The sequence below is a fragment of the Cygnus olor genome, chromosome 24 (assembly GCF_009769625.2).
Source record: "Cygnus olor isolate bCygOlo1 chromosome 24, bCygOlo1.pri.v2, whole genome shotgun sequence".
Classification (NCBI taxonomy): domain Eukaryota; kingdom Metazoa; phylum Chordata; class Aves; order Anseriformes; family Anatidae; genus Cygnus; species Cygnus olor.
Window position 1 is genome coordinate 2276578 of NC_049192.1, and position 21822 is coordinate 2298399.

A 21822-nucleotide genomic window follows, 5' to 3' on the forward strand; every position below is an offset into this window, starting at 1 on the left:
ACTTAAGGTATGTCATTCAGCACAAAATGTGGTGCTAGTTTCTGAAAGGCTGTCCCCCCACCCCATAAAAAAGCGTGTTAAGAGTAAACGAGATGTAACAAACCACAGGAACACAACAAGGAATGGCAACACACGATTACAAGGACTTATTCCACTATTGCCCTCCGTTTCTCGGTATCTTTAGCTTATAAAAGAGAACATATTTGGGAAAACAGGATCGGATGGCACTTGGGGACGGGGAAGAGAAGCCAGTGGGATTCTAAATAAGCACTGGCCACATCAGTGAAAGAGAGAAGAGGACAGCAAAACATGAGCGAGTTAGAGGAGGCAAAAGCACAGAAAAATGGTGGAAGTGCTCATTAACGTTTTTCAGGGAAGGCAATATTTTACTGGACTCATCACCAAGATCTTTACAATTAAGTAAAATAACGCAAGGCTGTTCTTACTTGTTGATGTTTGCAAGGTAAATATCTGCGACGTGACCCCCACTTGGGCAACTGGCACCAGCTCTAGCAGTCACTTTTTCTTCCGGTGGCTCAGAATTTATTTCTATTTCAGACTTCGGACTGGATCGTTCAGAGATACCATCCTCACTAGGAAGGAGGAGGGAAGGAAATCACAACCAAAACAGGACCAACAGCACCGAACTTCAAATACAGCACTGCGTGTGTAACATACATACAAGACTACAGCACTGTGCTAACGTCTTTCTCTTAAGAATCATTACACATCTTTCAAAGGAGAGAGCCTGATGTCTTTAAGCAACTAGGAGATCTCAGCTCTGCAGCCTCAGCAGGCTGGCAGCCCCAGATCAGTTTTTACGTCACACTGAAGCTGAAGACCTCCAACGTAAGTGGACACCTACGCCTGTGCGGGGCTCTGCTTGTTTCAGTAGGATCCCCTCCTTACAGGGAAGGCTGAAGGACGAACTCTCCCCCTGTGGTGTCAACACCTTGACACAAATACTCCATTCCACACCTGATTTTAGGCAAGCCCATCTTGCAGATGGACTTAAAGTGTAACATACGTGTCTTGAACGACGATATACTGATGAGGAATAAGGCCGTCAATTCCATTGTGGCGTCCCTCCCACCAGTCATCTGAGGCCCGCTGATAGAGTAAGAGAGAAGCTCCTTTTTTAAAGGACAGCTCTCGTGCAGTCCTGCCAATGTAGTCGAACTTCGCTATTGCTTCTATGGGCTCACACTCTAGGAGATAGAAGGGAATAAACAACAATTCACTAAACACCTGCGCTCAGATAAGTAGTCAACAGTTTACACCTACCACAAAACAGTTTATGAAGAGAGCATGGGTTGTAGGATAAAGTGTTGCTTCTTTAGGTAGCAGAGGGTGGGAGCAGTAAGATTCAGAGGGGAATCCCTAAATTAAGGGATCATTATATTTATATTTAGGGATGTTGCAATTTCAGCATTTACCTGATCTCTGCGTGATAGACACATTCACATTTTTTAAGTCATAAACCCACTGCCAGCCATTCAAGTGTACAAAGATGGAAATGACAATGACAAAATTAGCACCTTATTCAAAAAATAAATCAAAACTGGGTAGCAGTAACGTGTCCCAGGCAAAAATCTGCTTTTTGAAAGGCAGCTAAATGAAACTCCATGGGCTGGCAAGCAGGATTTGTTATCAGCGTTCAAGAAGAGAAACCTCCTCTGATTCCAAGATGTTTCAGAAATTAAGCGTCTGTTCAGAAGGAAGTTTCTGCTGCCTGTGAGGTTTGCCTGACCCAGGAGAGCACACCCCTGCCCTATCCATCGAGCTGTTGTGGAAGCTGCCAAAGGCAACCAGCATCCAGCACAGCCACCGCGAGCCTGCCGCTGTGTGCAGCTGGGCTGCGCTCGGAGCTGCGCCACGTGCCCCAAATCCGATGGTTCCTCCTTGATAAAGCTCACGGAAGAATCACAGCCAGGCTGTGTTTGCAGCCGGGCACTGATCTGGGTCCCTGTAGGACTCTGATGTTATGCACAGGAAGAATATAGGTGTTTATACACTCAGGAAAATCAATATGGAATTCACGTGGATTATTTTTAAGACTTTAAAAAAATATCTGCTATTGGTTGAGTCCAAATATAGATTATGCCAGCTCCCAACTCTATTCTGGAATCAGGGGAATGGAGATGAGCTCAACCACATGGCCCCAGTGGACTTCAGCTGCTAATTACTTTAAAGGAGCTTTCCACCACAGCCATGGAAACAGAGCTCTTTCTCAGGGGAACAGACTCGTGGTTCCTCTCCCTGGGGAAGGGAAGATAAGCCATTTCATCCTGAGATCTCGACCAGCATTATGGGAAGCTTCTACAGTGCAACAGCCAGCCAGAAAGGACTGGAAAACCAAACAGGAGCCACAGCTTTTAAAATTATTCCTTGGGAGGGCATACGCTCAAGAATTAGGTCTTCCAATGTTGACCCAGGTAGCAGCTGGGCTAGAGAAAAATAAAATAAATAGTGTAAATCCATCTGAATGCTGCCCAAGGAGCCCCGATCAACAACTCGAGTTACACAGTGAGATGAGAGCAGTCGGCCACAGGGTCTAACCAGGCTGAACCCCAGCAATGAACTTCTTCATCACTAAACCAGGCATGCTGAATTCTCTCAAATCACACGTTTCAGGTAAGTCTGTGGTCAGCCTCACACAAATCCCATTATCAGCTCTCAGCCACCAGCAAGGGGGAAAAAAGCCTGGCCACGTTTTCAGCTTGTGATAGCCGCCCTGCTCCAGACTCCCCAAAGCACGCGGTTATCTGGTTTTGGCTCCGCTTCCCTCTTGTTTGCTTTGCCTCTGGAGCCAGCTTCTTCACAACATTCAAAGATACAATAATGCTGTTTTTTGGTGTCCCCCTCCATTTACGAAGGCGATGGGGCTGCGGTTTTTTAAATTCCGTCTGTTTCATTAAGAAGTGTTTATTGTTCCAGATGAGCGCGGCACTCAGGTTTCTTATGTTTCCAATTTGCCTTTTAGGACTCTGGCTTTCATCCAGAGAAGTGATTTTAGACTCTAATTTCCAGTAGCTTTTTCCTACTACACTCATGCCCAAAGCAGAAAGCTGTGAGAATAAAGACCAGGAAGGCTAAGCCCAACAATTAACCCTGCCAGTCTGAGAACCTGTGCACAAAAGCAGCAGTCTAAAATCTTTCCACTCATGCACCCAGTGAAACCAACATGCGACACGCTCGTCTTTCAGCATTTCTGACCTCTCTTCCCCCCTCTGGATGCCGTGCCCAGCACAGAGGCTCTGCAGAGCCCCTCGGCCACCATGTCCCAAGGGCTGAAGCCAGCAAGGGAGTTTGAGCCCTCAGACCCCACCAAGGAATTACCAAGACATTTATTTCACTTGGCAGTCACAGATCCACTCAGAATCAGTAAGGCAGCTAAGAAAGCCTTTATAAAATAATTCTTCTAAAGTTGGGTTCATTTCCCTCCATTTAGCAGTCTTGCGTGCTCCCTTGGTGTTCAAAACCCATCTGCAGATTGTGAAGGGGCTTGCATCCCCCTTCTGCGGCCTGCCAGCCCCGCCATGCCAGCAGAGGTGGCTGGGGTGAGGCCGTACCTCGGCAGGACCAGGCCCAGCCTCACAAAAGGTCTCATCCAAAAGCGGAATGAGAGAGAAAAAACTCAACCCTGAGAGTGACCCGAGGCACTGTCAGCACTGCTGACACACAGCCTGAGGTGCAACACGGCAGAACCCCAGGAGAATGACGGGAGGGTCCTCACGGAACAAGGCCTCGCTGTTCCCGCAGAAGGGACGGAGGCCCCGCGCTCTCCTCTGCTTTGGTGCCAAGCTCTCCCTCCCAACTGCTTCCTATGGAATATTCCGTGGAGGTTGCAGAACTCCATCCAAAACGCCTCCCACTTTTACCTTGCACAGGGGCCCCAACGCGATCCGGTTCCAGAGGCTGTAAAACAGTGTCCCTCTCTAATCTCTGGCTGCTCATTTTCCCATCACTGTGTCCTCTTGACTACCTACATGACCTAAAACCCCCCCACAGAAATAACGACAGCACACCCAGCGGTGTTTCAGCCTGCAGATTTTAGCCCCGGCAGTTGCAGCCCTGGTTCCCTTAATTACAGCCATGAAATTACTCCTCCTTTAGGTACAAACTTGAAAAGGACATGTTTTTGTGCATTTTTTAGAAACTAAAGCTTTTCAGAAAGAACACCCTGTTCGACACAGATAGCAAACTCATGCTTCATTCCTGTATTCTTTGTGTTTCTTCCCAACAACCTTGGTGAGGAGTCGCTGCGACAGTGATTGACCTTGCTGCAGGAGAACTCATTTTCCAGCATTTCTAGTAGTGCTCAAACGGTGTTTACTTTGTTACTGGTGTGTGAACACCATTAAGCCAGCAGGAGCACAGCAATGCCATGGGAAAGGTTTGTTAGGTGACTGCTGGAGCAGAGAGAGCAAAAAGCAGCACGGGAGGATGACGGCGATGAGTAAATTACCGAAGACCAGCTCAGAAATGACACTACCTTGTTCGAAGGGAATGCCACCTTCCTCCCACCTTTACAGCTGAGACCACCACGAGTAAAACCAACACAAAACTTTAAGACAATTGCAAGTGGTCAAAAAGCAAGAAGAAAAATCTCTTTGGCCTGTTTTGGTCAGTTGTCCTTCCACGTTGGTCAGCACTCTGCTGTTTCACATCAGTACCATAACCTTTTCTTCTGCTCTGCATGGGGCTCATGTGCAGCTGTCCCCATTGCAGAAAGCAGCTTTGGAAGTATAAAAAACAGACACCCCAAGACTAGGGTGGTGTCACCCTCTCCTTAGGAAATACCAGGGAATTCTCAGGGTTGGCACCCCTTTTTACTAAAAAGACCACGAGAAGGGGAAGAGAGTTTCCACAGGAAGACCAAAAAATTATCAAGCAGCGAAACTCGCAGAACTCTACCCTAAAGCCTGCCTCCCAGGGGAAGGCAAGCCAAGCAGGTTCTGATTTTATTTTGTTTGCTTCCGTGAAGCAGAACCGCTGGAGCTTAGGGCACTCACAGCTCCCCTGCCAAAGCTACTGAACGGGGAATTGTCTGGCACACACAGAGGGGAGTGGGAGAGCACGCTGAAGCACATCCAGCCTTTGGCTCTGTGCTTCCCTTGTGTCTTCCAACTCCAAAACCCTTCTAAGGTATAGATGAGCTCAAACAGCACCGAGTGTGCCCAGGCCTGCTGCTAAAATGACATACCCTTGGAATAAGGGATACTTTAAAAGGGTGTGGTATCAATGGGAATTTTTAGAATTTACCTATTTTTACTCTTTGGCATCAAATGCTGCATGTGATGTTTCAAATGATGGTTACGATTTAAACTCCACTTTGGATTTAACTGCAAGGTACCACCTTCCCTGCCTCCCCCAGAGCAGGTTACACCAGCTAACCAGAGAGTTACTGGGCACTGCCTACCATCATCACTGGTGTGGTGCTCAGCCGTGACGTCCTGAACTGAGTCTTCTGTCGAGGCTCTCTCTCCATGAGGACTTTCACTACAGCAGAAGGAAAAACAGACAGTGCTTTACACTGGTGGAAAGTGAGTTTCCTCATTTACAGAAATCAAAGGCAATCAGGAACACCCATTTAGGAGGTCAATATCCAGGTTCCACTGTGACAGAAACTCCATGGATGCATTTGCACATACTCAAGTCAGCGTGTATAAATCAATCAAGCTAAGCCCTTCCTTGCTTAAACAAACCAAACATCTTTGTCAACCTTCTGTATGCTACCAGGAAAGCCTAACTTCAGATCTTAAAACCCAGCCCTCTGGAGATATTTAGAAGTCAGACAGCAATGGCATGTTGGGTCTAGCTCCTCTCTGCCATGCCAGAATTATTCCCCCAGCTGTATTCTCCATTGCTCTAATTAGCTCATTACATGACTGATGAGATAGCTGCCACTTCCTGGGGGAAATTATTTCTAAATTCAGAGTGATATTTCCAGGTCTGAGTTTGTCATCTCCCTCCTCCCCTTTTATCACAACCGAATTGTCCAGCCCATTCCACTGAACGGCTCCCACAGCCTGGAACCTTTATTTACAGAGCACCTGAAACACCAAGAGTCCTCGTTTACGTTTTGCATTAAGAAAAGCTCTCAACAGGCACCAAGTGGCACAGGGAGGTCACGTTCTTGGAATAAATAAATAAAAAAAGGTAAAGCAAAGACTGGCTGGTCCCTGGAGACAAGGCTACAGCCCCTGTGTGCCAGACCGAGCCAGCCCTTGCTCCTCTTCAAGGCAATGTTGACTTCTCTTCACACAGTGATAACTTAATCTGTTGGTTTGGCCTTACAGTGGTAAAAGTGATCACTGATGTACAGCGCTCTCCCTTTTAAAAACCACATCATCACCTACTCTTTTAAAGGAGGGAGAAAAAAGGGAAAAAAAGGGGTAAAATGTTTGAATAATTCTGGCGTCTCTTTATGCTCAATCCACGACATGCAGCTTCTCCACCATCTTCTGAGTCAGTGCCTCAGGAATCAGCCTCTCATCCTTCGCAAAGCCTTCATGCTACTTAATAACGTTTACAGAAGAACTTAAAGCCAAAAGAGACTCCCAAGAGGAATACAGCACCGAGGGCTAAAGTTTCACGCGGACTGTGAAGTAATGTCGCACACAGCCAACGCCGGAGACCCAAGTGCTGCAGAGAGGAGGATCGAGTGCCTCCTTCTATCCATGCCTCTTTCTGTCCGTGCCTCCCATGGCACTTCCCACCAACAACCCCGCGTTGTGCAGCGACTCAGCCTGCGTCATGCGAGCACCAGAGCACCGCAAGGAGCAGCGCCAGGCTGCTGGCCTTCACCCCGAGGGCTCGGTGTGAAAGCAGTGTAGCTGCTGGAGGAATGCAATGCCAGCCGAGCATCTCCACGCCACCATCTCCCCTGCACGCCCACGGTCTTGCTTGCCAGGATGCAAGCTCCTGCACTGAGCACGCTGCTTACGCCAAGCCGTTCTTCTGCACCGTCAGATGGACAGGCAGACGCAGCCCAGTGCCAGGCAGTGTTTCAAAGATGCCTGCATCACAGCCCTGAATTTCAGTCTGAACCTTGCCCTGTTCTCCTCTGCCTGAGGCAAGCTGCTCCAAGCCTCCTGGGCAGCTACTGACCCACGCTGCAAGAGCCTGGGCACGCGAGCCATGGCCCCGAGCCCCGGCAGCCCGAGCGCCAAAGCATCGCTTGCGAGCTCCTAGGCAAAAAGACGGCTCGGAGCAGCGAAGTGGCACGATGCAATTACAAACGCGGCAGACTTCATTCCCTGATGAATCAGCTAAACTAAACAGATTCACTCTGCTTCTCGCACACTTTGCAGCAAGGAGCCCTGTGGGCAATCGCTAGCAGCTATCTAAATACCAGGGCTGTGAGAAGGCTCGAATGGGAACCAGATGCTTCTTCCTGGCTTTATTAAGCAGCCTCCTTTGCTCGCTTCTACCCTTCTCTGCTTAATGGGTCTCAGGTCAGAGTGGTTAGGAAGGGCAATGAAAAAAAACAAGTGCCCTCAGAAAAGTGGTATTACCTTCCAGGACACTTTGCATCCTACATACTGATGCTACACACACTAGAGGTTGTGTACACCCAAGTGTTACACGTGCTAGAGGCTGTGCTGCACATTCCATGTTTTTATTCTCTTCACCTTACGTGACGAACACTCTTGTCGATGCATTTCTTGATGGTTTTAAAAATTCTTAAGTTCTTTTTTTTTCCTATACAATTCATTTATATATAACATCAGTGAAAAATATCAGAACAAAAGGTAAAATTAAATAGAAGTTTTCCAAAAGAGGCACTGGCAAGTTTTCTGCACACAGCAGTTAGCAGAAAGTAGCTGCTCCTTGCTGCACGTACACGGAGTGATAGTTGGAGCTCCTCTGAAACAAGCTGGGGAACAAGGCTAGCTCTGTCACCAGAGTGACTTCATTTTAAAACATATTTGTTTTAGTGTATGAAAATAATCATTTGCATTCCTGGGACAATGGAGGAGGGAACTGGGGGGGGAGAAGCAGGACACAATTTAACATTCCTCGTTTTCAGTGGGAGAGATCAGCCTGGCCAGTAGGAAAGAAAACACCTCCTTTCCTTCCCCCACCTTCCACCCCAGATGACAGGAGCCGCGCTAGCTGAATTGTTTCCAGATGTTGCTTTCAGACTGAGCATGCGGCCAGGCCTCCAGAGCTTTAAGCTGGATGGAAATCGTGATTTCGCATTCCTCCCTCCTCCCTCCCCCCACCACCAGCGCTGTCCTGAAAATTAAACCATGCCACGGTTCTCTAGGTTCAGCTGCAAGCGACCCTACCTCTGAAGAAAGGCCACTTGAGACACGCAGCAAATGCAAAAGCAGGAGGGAAATAAAAAAAAAAAATAAAATAAAAAAAAAAAAAAAAGGAGAACCAGAATATCCAAGAAAATCCTTGCACAACCTTGTCCTTCAAGATAAGTGAGCACAGTTTGGAGTAGTCAATAGCTACTTACTAACAGCTTATTTCTTTTCAAGTTTATGACTCTCCAGGGATACCAGAGCCATCTTCTCTTGCGTGATACAGATTTGAGAGGCTAGATGCTTGACTACTGACTTAAGATAATGCAGAACGCATGACTGGAGCACGCTAACCAGTAAGAAAATATGCACCCATTCATTTTCTCCTCAGTGATATCTATCATACCAATAATCCTCAGTGTTTCCACTTCTGCTATAGACTGGACCCTCCAGCTCCCTTGGTCCTGGGAAGATGTTCTCATGTTGGATGATGATGGTTTTGATTAGTTCATTGACATGAGCTTGGCAAGAGACTTGATCATGACCTTCAGGCACAGACATCAGTGTTGGCCCAAAGCAGATGGCTAAATTGTAGGGATCCATCATATTCTCTTCACTGAACTGAGATAAACTGCAGAAGACAGAAGTGGGGAGGACGGTTAACAACAGAAAACGACGTTATCAGTCATCACCATCGTCTGCTGCAGAACACAGATGAGGGGGGAAGGTTTGTTTTGGGCTTTCTGCTGTTAAAGCTGATTTGCTGGGATGTGAATGTTCCGGATTCATATGAAAAAATGACAGACTGATGGCATTTCCAAAGAAATGAAAGAGAAACCCCAAAGGGACTTTAAAAGCCTTATTGATTTGATCCCAGCACTACTTAAATCCCTGTTTATAGTTTAACCCCCTTATATAGATTTAGAATATTTCTTAATGCAATCTCCTTTCTTTTGTTCTCGCTCTGAAGATGAGCATGATGAAGAACAGCAGCATCGCATTTAGACTCAACACTACCAATCTCAACAGGAAGGAAAGAACATTTAAAGCTGCTAACTTCTAGTTAGGACATTTTTCCTTTTATGCTACCTCAGGTGTCAAGACCATGGTACTGGAGGAAGCTACTGATTTCTTGCCGTCAAGCTGTCCAATGAACCAGCCAGATGTGATGGACAGTTTAAAAAAAATACATTCACTCTCCATCACTCACAATACTTAGTACACACTGCTCCTTGCTGGTGTGGGACCCAATTTCTGATTCCTTTGTATCACTTTTTGATTAGTTTACCAGCACATTATTCACTTTCATTTCTGGAACTCCTTTGAGATTGCATTAATATCAGGATAAATTTCAGCAAGGCTCAAAAGCCCAGGAAGACAAATGCAATAGCAAGCTAATGACATCTGCACCTTGAACTGTTGCTCAGATTGCACACAGCAACACCAGGGATGGTTCTGCCATTTATCCCTTTACACCCAGCACTACATACAGCAGGGCCATGGCGCTCTGAAGGATACTCACTGATTGAGGAATGCGAAGAGGTATCTCATTATGATCAGAGTGGTCTTAGGCAGGTTCAGAAGCACCTTGCGGATGTGGAGCGCTCTCTCTTGCAAATTATCCATTGCTGAAAAGAAGAAAGAGCACCACAGAGTTACAACCTCACCATAGCCACAACTTTCCACCGACTCCGAGTACAGCCAGAAAAATATGATAGGTCCTAGGCAAAATATGTATTTATTTCTTTATAAAAATATATATAAAAAAGGGGAAGCCAACGCAGTGGCATAGCAAGGAAGGGTCTGCCCATTTCCTGGATTCACCAGCTGCCTGGCATGGGAACACAAAGGCTGCAGAACCTGCTCATGATGCCTTTGACAACGAAGGTCCCTGAACACGTGAAGCCTCACTGCAAGCTCCTTCCTAGCGTGGGAGCACTGGATGTCATCTCTTTCAATAGCTCTGACACAATAGCTCATTCAAGTTAGCTTAGAAAGGTGGGTGTTTAAAAAAGAAATTGTACAACAGTCAATGGAAAATTAACATAGTTAAGGGGCGAGGCAAAAAGCTCTGTGTGCAGCAGCCTACTGAGAAATAAGTGGGCAGCATAAATCATCTCAGAAAGGAGAACTTATTTGGAAGCAAATTTTTCTTTTTATATAATGTGAATTCAACTCTGTAAATGCATTTATCAGGAGAAGAAAACCACGAGTCATTTTAGAAGCAGTTATCTTCTGCTTTGCTTCAAAGGCTGCTACCGCAAAAGCTGTTTCATGACTGGGACAATGGAATCATTCATTCTTTCTGAGCAACATGGCAATAGTCAGGCCATTTAAAATGAGGTTGCTCAAGTACAAAAACACAAACAACCCCCTGCCCACCATAACCGCTTTAAAAAACAATAAAAAATGTTAACAACTGGACTGTGACCGCCCTCATGATTGAAATTCTTTAACAAGAGTCAATAGATGTACCCTCATGGTCACGAAGCTAAAAGGTATACGACTACTGCCTTGCTAGCTAAACAGAGCACGCAGGAGCATGGCAGTAGACACATAGCCAGGGTATCCGTTAACTTTAGGGAAAGGACAGGGCAGAAACCCTCCTGGAGATGCTTCCCATTTCCAAGAATGCACTTCTGACACCTCCTGATGAAAGGTCTTAAAAGATTATTTTTCCAGAAGTGGAGGTTTCTATTTTATTCTTTTTAAAAATTACCGTCACAAAGCACTGCCTCAGAAAAATCCACAATACAGCCCTTAAAATCTGTTCATTTCTATCTCCTTGTTCATTTCTATAAAAAAATCCTAGCAGAATAAGGATGGCTGTAAGCAGATAACTGCCCAGCCTCTAGCTAATGACACCTGGGCAGCACAAAGCCCACCTCAGAAGCCATAAAGACTTACTTTGGAGTCAGGAAAAAGAGTAGGGGGAGTGGAAAAAAAAAGGAAGATGAGATTGGAAAAAATCTCATTTCTTTTCAGATCTTCGTATACTTACTGACACATGCAATCAGATCATGGAAGATATCCTTGGGGAAGAGAGGGTGCTCCAACCCTCGGAAATAGAGCTTCAGAACCCCTGCTATCGAATCCATGTCATGGTCATTCTGGTCCCCAGCCAACGGATCTTCACCTTGGTGCCAAGCAAAAAGAAACAGGCAAGAAAAATCAGAATACTGGAGAAAGGAATCAGACTGGAAGGATGCAACTCAGCTGGAGAAAAAGATTTATGCAGCACGACGCCGATCCCACCTACTCCAACTAAAATCAGCAGAGGGAGAGCTCCCCTGCAGACAGCAACAGGAAGGGAAGCCTCTGACAGCACCCCAGGAGACCCGGGGTAGCTTTCTACCAGCCAGCTCGGTCTGACACGGGCTCACGCCCCCACAGAGGTGCTCCAGATATTTCGGTAGGGTGTGAGCTGCACAGAGCCACCACCGCAGGGAACGGGGCACGGGTGCAGGAGCCTGTATGTCTTCGTGCACACTCACAACTGGAGCTCAGCTGATTCAGTGCACATGCAAGAGGCCAACGAGCATCTTATACCAGGCTCAGCGGGACAGACACCTCAAGCTGAACTGCAGGGAGTGTTTCTGGGACAAATAATTTGTCACTGTAGGTATGCCACTGTTTGCCTGTATCACCAAAAAAAGGTGCCCACTTAAGGAGTTGCTCCCTATGGAAAACTCCCTACCAGATATAATTAGATTTAATGATGGGGCAAACCTCAAATTGAAGTTATATATATCCATTATGTGACTGGAATTACCAAAGCTTGCCTATTATCTTAATAACACACTGGATAATAAATGGGCCACTATAAACTGGAGCATTATCCTTGATATTAACTGCCACCAAGGGTTCTGGGCGAGGTAATAAACTGCAGAGACATTATTGTTAACTTTGTCAGTTCTGTATATCATACGCTTTCCAAAGACAAGTGAGATGAAGCAAAAAAAAAAAAAATCACCTCTATTTCTGCATGTTAGTGCTGGAACAAGTGGCTATTTTCCCACAATGAGTATTTCCTTCATTTAAAAAGGGGTGTTTCAGTCTCATATCAAGTCTCGACTCACAGACTATGATACACATTTCTGCCTGCTCTGTTCCTGAAGATTTTAATTCTCAAATAGATGGAGACAAAGGCAGATGAAATTAGATGCCACGTTATCCATTAAACTCCTCTCTTCCCAAAAGCAAAATAAACTTGCTATGCTTAATTAATTACTGCTTGTCTCTCCCAACAGCAAGCACAGAAACATAGCAACTGTATTTTTCAGAGTAATGTATTCAGAGAATTAACGTGAGCCCTGTTGTCTTCAGTGACCCAAGTACAAGTGGGGAGAGGGGCTGCAGGATTATCTAAAGAGCAAGCTCTTCTGAACCTGCTCTGCTAGGGAGAACAGCCCAGCTAGAAGTTGATGAGTCAGGAGGCTCCCAGCCATTCTTTGCCTTCGTATGGAATGGTTCTTTACACAGAAAATCAAATCTATTAAAAGCCACATCAAGTTTACTGTGTCTTGAAATTTATTCTCTCCCTTGCTGATATTTAAATGTGGCCAAGCCACCAGAAGATGGAATACACAAAATTTCCTTCTCCAGCAGCCGGTCTATTCACAAAGAGCTTGCAGAGGGTACAGGGAAATAGGTAGAAAAACACAGTTACATCCAATAATGAATTTCCCTCTATACTTTAGTGCTGCATATAATCAATAAATTATCGGACATGAGAGAGGACTGAGCTCAGAATATTTATTATACAGACAGCCTACAAGATATAAAGCCTAATGCCAAACAACACCGAGCGTTCAAGGTTAATGAGCACTAGGGAAGTGTTTGGGCTACAGCCACTTAGGAAACAAAATCTGAAGGAACAAAACACAAGTTGCATTCAAAACATGCCATTTCGGAACACTTACACGAATTAATACATTTGGCAATAATTTCTGAGATAATGGAACAGATCCTCCTTACCTCTCTCAAATGCATTTTTAATGTCGTTCACTTCGACTTGTGACCCAGACACTCTGAATATTCCTTCATGCTGCAAACCTGGGAGACAGTAAGAAAGAGATGTTGGTAAGAGGCATAAAATCAGCTGGCACCCTCATTATATATGATAAAGGAAACAAACCCAGACAAAAGCATGCTCTTCGAAAAACCATCTTCTCTTATGTGTCCAAGCACATACATAGTATGTAAAAACAGAGCCTGGCACCAATGAGAAAACATATTAGCCCTTCCTAGCGAATTGACAGAATAACTTAGATGTAGCAGTCGTGCCTGTCATCTTTTACCCTGAAGGATCTCAAAGGATTTTACAAGCCAGAGAAAGCCATAAGCTAACAATACATCAGCCAGAAGTAAAATATGGCCAACTGCACAATGAAGCAGTTTACTTTTCAAGAGCGATGCCACAAAGGCCCAGGGCAAATCAGCCAATTGAAATGGAAACATTTAATTCCTCCAGCATGACCCAATATCTAGGGCTCCAGGACAGTCTTTGAGACACTCCTGCTAAAATGCTGGTATTAGCAAAGCCATGAAAACCAATTATCAAGTAGGCGAGACGTTCCAACGTACTGCCATCGCAACAGTTCTGTTGCTATGTGTAGGATGAGCAACAACTGCCACAGCTCAAATAATGAGCAAAGTAGTCTTCACAGCTGGAAAATCAACATGTATTCATTCAAGCCTTTTAATTGTGTGCTTTCTGTAACAGGGAATGTTGCAATGTCTCTGCTTTATTTATAACGATGGCTATAAACCAATAAGCTCTCTTGAATGCATCTGTGCCCTGCTATTCCTCTCAATTTCTGCTACTGTTTTAATCACAATGCCATGAAACCTCTGTAGTATATGGCTGCATCTAGCAGCTCTGACACAGCTACACAACAGGGAAAAGCAAATCCCAAGCACAAAGAAGCAAGGAGGAGAATGACACACATCCCACACCTACACAGTGAAACATGGCCAAACATCACTCAGGCTGCCTCCAACAAAATTATTTCCTGCAATATAATTGTGTCAGGCAGTCAGTTTTATGATTTCTTTTGTCTAGGTGTATTTGTCGTTTAAAAGCACTTTCCTTTTAATTCCAAACTACACTTTTAGGCCATGATGTGACATTCGGTGCAGACATCAGTTGAGCTTGTTGGAAAATCTTTCTGTTGATGATCTAAGCCAGCCCAGCTGACCAGCAATAAGCTTCTAAAAATAAAATCTCCTGATGGCACTGTATTATCATGCTTTGGTTTACATTGCAACGTGGTTTCAATTATTTCTCTAGCAAATGTCCAATTACGAACTTAGTAAAGGCTTACAGCAGTTGGTTCTTCCAGGTGATGATGAAAATGGGACTCTAGATTATTGTTTCTAAAGTGAAATGGTAATTAAACAAGGAAAATGAAACAGGACCTCTTATCTGGCTCTATGTCTTGGTTAATGAAGATAAATTCAACCTCCTTCTACATATGTTAATTAACAGCTGTTTCACATGCTACTAACAGATGATATTGATTAAAATGAAAACAAATTAAAATAAACCTATAGAATCTTTCACAGCTTTCAAGGCTATGAAGTCAAAGTCAAACACGGATAAATCATCTCATTGCGGCAATAAGCAAGCACTAAATTGACTACTTGACCTCCTACGTTCAAACACTTGGAGCATTTCTCCTCCTCTAGGAAAAGCATAATTATTATTGATAAAGGCAACATTTCAGACCCCAAAGCAGGTGACGGGAGGTGAGGCATGAGTGGTACTTAAGGATGGGAACCTTACTTCAGAGGAAACAAAAGTGATATTGTTGGAAGGACAACTTATTGCTCCATATTTAATGTCACTTATTTGCAGTAACCATTTGCAAGAATCACACACACAATACCAAGAACACAGCCAAAAAGTCAGTGCAAGATTCTTTATCGTGCAGTCTCTAGTATTATTCTGAGTAAGCATCATGTGTCAAGCTACTCGGAGCATTTCAGAAGGCTTCTATTTCTATGAAATGAATGGTGATATAAACAGGATACTTTTTGTCCATAAACTCACCGTGTCTACTAATGAATCGTATGCAGCTCTCCACGACCAGGGGAATGGCTTGCGTGGAATCCTGCACGCACAGAAAAAAAGAGAATAGTCAGAATGCAGAGCGATGGCAAAAAAGATCAGAACACACAGTTGTGAAATACTAATTCAACCATTACAGAGGAGCAATACCTTCGACTAGAAGGTGGGATGGGGTGGTGGGGTTCACTTTATGTGCACAGCCGCATTGCTTGGCTCCTGCCTCTACAGAGAGGAGGGAAGCACCTTTACCTATCTTACCCACCCCAAACCATGTAGAAATAGACAGAATTACACCCAGCAGAAGACTATCTTTTAGAAACAGGACTAGAAATTCTCATCTGGACTCACTGCAATAATTGGTGATGAATGCAAACCTCCTCAAAGCATCCAAAAACCCAGAGCATAATGTGCTCCAAGACAGCAAGTCTGGCCAGCTTACCAAAAAAAAAAACAAAAAAAGGGAAAAAAAAAAAACAGCCAAAAGGCAACAGGAAGACTGGGATTCCCAAACTACTATGTTAGATTTTTTCCCTTATTTCAAAGAAGCACATTACTAAAAAGTAATAGATTATCCACTACAGCCAGGAAACCAAGGCGTTGCTGTTTTAAGTCTTTGTCCAAGAAGGCACAAGCAAGCAGGTGCTGCTTTAACAGCATTCCAGAGAGGAAATAAAGGGAAAGGAGACAAAAAAATACAACAGCATGAAGCCCATAAACCATGACTGTCCAGACAGCTGAAGGCTGTTTGGCTTTTTTGGTTCCAGATCTCTCCAAACCACTGACGGAATAAAATCGTCTTAAAATTTTGTCAAAGAAAACGAATCAAGGCTGCGGATCCATGTTTATTGATTTCAGTTACTGAATTAGCAGACACTAGTTCCAGTTAAACAAGAATGAAATGGCTGATGTAAGGAAAGGAGGGAAGGATAAAAATACTCCTGTTTTCCAACTGTCTTCACCTGCACGCACACACGCATCCCTGCCTCATTACTGAGGCCAATGTTTATTACCTGCTTCCTTATCGTGGAGCTGCGTCTGCCGCTGATGAGATCAGAACAGTCGGTGCAGGAGGAAAAACAGAGAAGAGAAAAAGTCAAGACAATACTACTTTAGTTCTTGCTCGTTTGGTATTCCAAACCATGCTGATTTTGGAGGAGGGAAGGAGTCAGATATACAAGTCAATCATAATGACTTAGTCTCAGTCAATTTCTGGAACTTCAGAAGATTTTAAGCGACTTTAAATCACTAAAAACCTGAAACAGACACGAGGGAGTCCACTGCTTTGACAAAAGATTACCCTTGACATTTTAATTCCAACCATATGGAAACCTGTTCTATGCGGCTCCTCGCTCGCGATGAAGTTTGTTATAAATTGCTCAGAGCACTTCTCGAGAAGAGCCATGCTGCGGAAGGGGGGAAGCAGGTGGGAGCAGGCTGCCTTCCTGCTGTGCTGCCAACAACTGTCACTGCGGATCCCTTGTTACAGCTCATGAGAGACTTCAAATAAATAAATAAAACCCCTCAAACTCCAGCATGCACCAGCCAGGCTAAGCCATTCCAGTTTAAACCATGATGGTCTCATTCAGTTACGTTGATAGACAGAACTGTAGGAAAAAAAAAGGAAAAAGCCTTCCTTTGCCAGGATTTCCCCTGCAAAATTTATTAATGAGGTTTAAAATTCCTATAGTTTCTGGTAAAAATGAAGCATGAGAGAGAATGGTAGAAAGGCCCTAATGTCTCTCATTCAAGCCAATTCCCTGCAAGGGCAGATGGCTGCTGAATTATAAATAAGGTGATTGGAACTGTGATTTTTAAAAAGACTGTACAATGTGTTAATTCAGGGGAAATTCCTTTTATAAAAAAAATCAAAAACACTGAATGAAAAAAAAATCAGATTCCATGGGCTGTCACAGACAATATGGTCTATTTTAAACTATTAGCAGTAATGATTCTTTGATATTTAAAATTGTTTCATGATGAATAATATTTTATTATTACAGATGTCAGGCTCTAATTAGGACCTGTCAGCTTTGCTTTGCTGTAAGGAATTTGAAAAGTAGTAATGACTCTGGATCAGCAGTAATCACCTTCCTTTTGTTAAACCGGCAGGATGATGCACAGCCCCTGCTCCAGCTCCTCGTGCCCAGTGGAGCTGCTTGAATCCATCAATTTGGAGATGGAGATTTGTTATGTTTTATAAAAACCCCACCAAGAGAAGGTTAGTTATTGCTCCGTGATTGGTCCTAATTACAAATGAGAAGTTAATTCTCCAGGACTTCTGCACTGCTGCAATCCAGTTCCAGGGCAGAGCAAGAACATCACCAGGACAGAGCTTAAAGGCCCTGGGCATCGCCTTCTCCTCCCTGGCTCACAGCAGTGCTCAGCCCTGCATGCCTTGCAGTCCCTGGGCCCACTGCTCCTACAGGAACAGCAACGTGTCTATTAAAATCCTAGTTCAAAGAATACTCTGGATGACAGTGCCAAATTAAACAGTTTCTCACTCGTGCCCATCTCCTTCCTGATTTGGACTGGATGTACCAGCGTGAGAAAAAGTGTTATGAACTAACACGAATTTGGTTATATATTAGCTATACGAATATCTTTTTCGAACACACACATGTCCTGGGCTGGCCACCAATCTACAGCAGCAATGAATTTGCAGCAGATTTTCCTTAAAAAGTGATTCCTTGAGCCACACCTACCTGGCAAGGGAGCAGTCGGTCCTTTGACCTGTGGGGAAGATGAAAAAAATACAGTATTAGAGAGAGGAACAGGAAAATACCTTTGGCTGCTTTGTAAAGCCACTTTGGGAAGGAGGGGAAGGAGAAGAGCCAGAGGCGGGGGGCTGGACGTGGCTGTCCCCTACCCAGGGGACTACTGGAGCCCGTCTTCCTCCGCAGCTGCCCAGGAAATGCAGAAAGCAGCTCGGGCTGCCCGAGGACTCTTTGGAAAGTATTGTTTTTGAAAATTGGTTCCCTGCACACTCTAATTGTTGACTTCTCCTGCCAAAAAACTGGGCTTGTCAACCTCTCCCTGCCTCCCCCCTTCCCAGGGGAATTGGTAGAGAGAGAGATTATACTTTATAAAGCCACTCAGCAAGATTGGAAGCATTCACAGATTTGTTAGCCCACAGACGAACGTGCTAGCATTAGGCTATTTTGGGAGGCAGACGTTTAATGATATTTTCCACAAACATATTTATAAAAACGTTCCATTAACTTGCATTGGGTTTGTGAGGAAGCAGCCAAGCTAACAACTACTGCTAACACAGGCAGCGTTTTAAAATAGCACAGCAAGGAGTAAGAGACAGAAAACTAGTATGTGCTTTTGGGAATTGTACCGGCCAGATCATCATCAGTGAAACCATACTGATTTTACAATAGCTGAAAATCCACCTTCCCCACAATGTCTTCCTGCTCCTGGGGAGACGGAAGAATGAAGGAGGGAAACGTCTAATTGCTGACGGCTGACAATTAGTTGAATGCATCTTGAAAGCTACTTTCCTCTCTGCACGTAAAGCCAAAACAGTGCATAATTTACATGAAAATGTTATTCTGAAGCAGAATTTCCAGCCATCTGTCCCGTTTCCATCATAGAATATTCATATATATAAATTACATGGCTGAGGCAACATCAAGGGGCTCCTACATTAGTGACAAATGTGTACAGTAGGCAGGGACATAATTACTTGTAGATGGGAAGACTTGCTGCTATTTTTATTACTGGAACTTGTCATCTTTAGATTAAGGTAATTTGCAAGAGGACTAATAAATGTCACCTGAGAATGGGGCGAACAAGAATAAAAATCTTAAAAAAACCCGCAAACCTTCCAGGGACCGAAGACACGCAGCTGTATGCACGTTTTTCAGCAAAGCTTCTAAACATGCTCCTGGGACTTGTGAAAGGAATTTTATTTGCCCATTTCCCATTTAAGTGACATTTTATGAATAAGCCTAGGCAGGGTCCCAGTTCATACCATTAACCTGCTCGCTGGATTTTGGAGATGAAATGTACCTCGCTCGCTCAGCTCCTTTTGATCTCCCAGATGACGGGAGTGATTTTTTCAGAAAACTGCTGGAGCTCAGCCTGACATACACTGGGTCCCTTCACAGGGTGACTAAGAAAGCCCTGGTATTGCAAAGCAACCCCACAAAAACAGAAGCAGCCTTTAAACCTACACAGCAATATAGGAATCGTTTTTAATTTCCTCCTCTTTTCCCCCCCGCCACAGCTTGAGCTCAGTTCAAGGGGCAGGCAGGTTAAGAGGAAATAGGCCTCGGTATGCAGAGGTCAGCTATGATCCAGGAATGTGATTAGTCACAGGGGCAGCATGGGTGTCATTTGGAGATATTCAGAGGCAGAAGAAAAATACCCTAAGGACACAGATCTCTGGCTTCATCCATCCTCTTTACAGGGCAGATGGAGATGAGGAACCTGAACCAACAATGCACGACGAGGTGACAACGTTCTTCCTTACCTTGTAGGTTCAGGTCTGATAAACACGAAGCTCTTAATTACTGCAGCAATAACTATTTTATTTTTATAGTACATTTTTTAACTGAAAGGAAAGCGCTTAAAAGACCACATGCTGTTTAAGTTTTCATTCAGAAGATTTACACACCATAAACTGTGGGGAGTCCAGTTAAGTTACACAACAAAACACGGGCCCTTGCTCTGGCCTATAAACCCAGGAATGAGTTGAGCCGTTTTTTGCCCTGACATTTAGGCTGTTAAACCTCCTCTGCAAACACGAGGCAGACAGGTTTCTATGGAAACTTGGATGCATAGTTTCAGCGTGTTTGGCCAACAGGATTTGCCCATACCATGAAGGGAAAGAAATCTTCCTTTGTTCTGACACTAATAGCAAATGCATATTCAAGTCTGGCCGCTGCCCCTTGCCTCATGCTCTGCAGATAGGCAATATATCCTACATGCTCTGAAAGTTGTTTGTTATGCTCCCTACAAAAGCCCATGCTCACACATGTTACCTTGGTCTGGACTGAACCACAGAGGCGAGAAGCAGCTCATCTGCCATGCAAATGAAACTTCTGAGCAGCCTAATGAGGCAATGCTTCTAAACTACTCAGTAACCCGTAAATCACAAGGTTCACCCCAATACAGACTATCAGGAGTATGGGGAGGGGACAGGATGAACGAGCGGGCATCCACTTCATGTTAACAAACAAGCGATGTGCATTAGTGACTCATTAAGCATTTTCCGTTCGCCATTCATCAAGCAGCCATGTAGGTCATTTGGCTTCTCCATCATGCAGATTGGAAAAAAATAAATTCATAAAACATGAACGTGTCCACTTTGCACAGTAATCCAAGGCAGTTGTGCTCAGCTGACTAATGCAGCAAGCACACCAGCCTGGCTAGCAGGAGCAAGAAGGTCCCAGACTCACTTTCTCCCAGGGTCTTCTGAAGAAGGTCGTGCTTGGCCTGGAGCTTTGTTATCAGGTTCCTGCCCTCCAGATATTCTTTCATTTTCTGTGAAAGTGGAAAAAAGCAAGATCAGGAGAGGACAGTGGATTTCTTTGATAGCATCTTTAGGTTACTGGATTCTGAACATAACACCAAATACTGAATTGCATCAGAATTTATACAGCACAAAGGAGGCACTAACCCCCCTGGTTTACACGCCTTGCAAATATGAAGCTCGGTCCATACATATTTGCAGAGTAATTTCTATTGTTGCACTGTGCAATCAGCTGCATTTTTGGCATCTCTCAGACATCTGAGAAGCTGTCAAGCATCTCCTCTTCAGACAGGGTGCAGTGGAAATGCACTTCCCTCCCGTGTCACAGCCAGCTGAATGAGCAATCTGTTTTAACAAACTAAAAGGCTGCTACTGTGCTTATTCTCTCACTTAACCTCTCTCACCCCACTTTACTTGTCAAATACTGCGTCTGCCTCCACTCTGGATGATACACAGGGCTGGGTGGGGGAAATGGGACACAACAAATAAAGATATTATTTACATTCAGATTTGTTCTCTCAGTGAAATATTATACAATCATACAGTCATTTTTCCCACTTGTTTCTGATTTTTCACAGCTCTGCAAATGCTATTTTTACAGCTCTTTCATCTCTTTTGCAGCTCAGAACAGCATTATTTATTTTCACTGTGCTGCAGCACACAAAATACTCCGTTTCACAGTAGCCGGCCACATTATAATTAGGATATGTTTACACTCAAAAGTACATGAATAGCACAGAATTCTGCAAATACCACAGACCATTCTTTAGAAATATGAGATATTTTTAAAAATCGAGCTAGGAAAACGAATACAGAGAAAGGATTTCCATTTAATAATGCAAGATTCTGTTCCTGTCTTATGCTTTCCCAATTCTATTCACTTCCTCCCAGTTCTGGCCTGGTATTGCCGAACTGGGCTGCAAATCCTTAAGGTAAAAAATGGCATTTTAACTATGAGAGTGCCCTGGACCATGCTTGTCCTATGCAGGCTGTAAGAATGGCAGCCTATGTGT

At 44.3% G+C, this 21822-nt stretch overlaps 1 protein-coding gene across 14 annotated transcripts in view; it reads right to left on the reverse strand.

Annotated features, from left to right (window-relative positions):
- Positions 1-21822, reverse strand: part of SRGAP2 (SLIT-ROBO Rho GTPase activating protein 2) — a 106349-nt gene that overhangs the window by 10587 nt on the left and 73940 nt on the right. For 12 of the 14 annotated variants that reach the window (XM_040535450.1, XM_040535448.1, XM_040535451.1 and 9 more), the window contains 11 exons: positions 20736-20820; positions 18033-18060; positions 16341-16371; positions 15313-15373; positions 13236-13313; positions 11260-11394; positions 9781-9886; positions 8665-8889; positions 5423-5502; positions 1028-1208; positions 447-593 (listed from right to left, as the gene is read on the reverse strand). In XM_040535450.1, the coding sequence (XP_040391384.1) occupies positions 447-593; positions 1028-1208; positions 5423-5502; positions 8665-8889; positions 9781-9886; positions 11260-11394; positions 13236-13313; positions 15313-15373; positions 16341-16371; positions 18033-18060; positions 20736-20820 (1157 nt within the window). The remainder of the gene's footprint in view (positions 1-446; positions 594-1027; positions 1209-5422; positions 5503-8664; positions 8890-9780; positions 9887-11259; positions 11395-13235; positions 13314-15312; positions 15374-16340; positions 16372-18032; positions 18061-20735; positions 20821-21822) is intronic. The other 2 variants (XR_005814433.1, XR_005814432.1) reach the window with 1 other exon arrangement.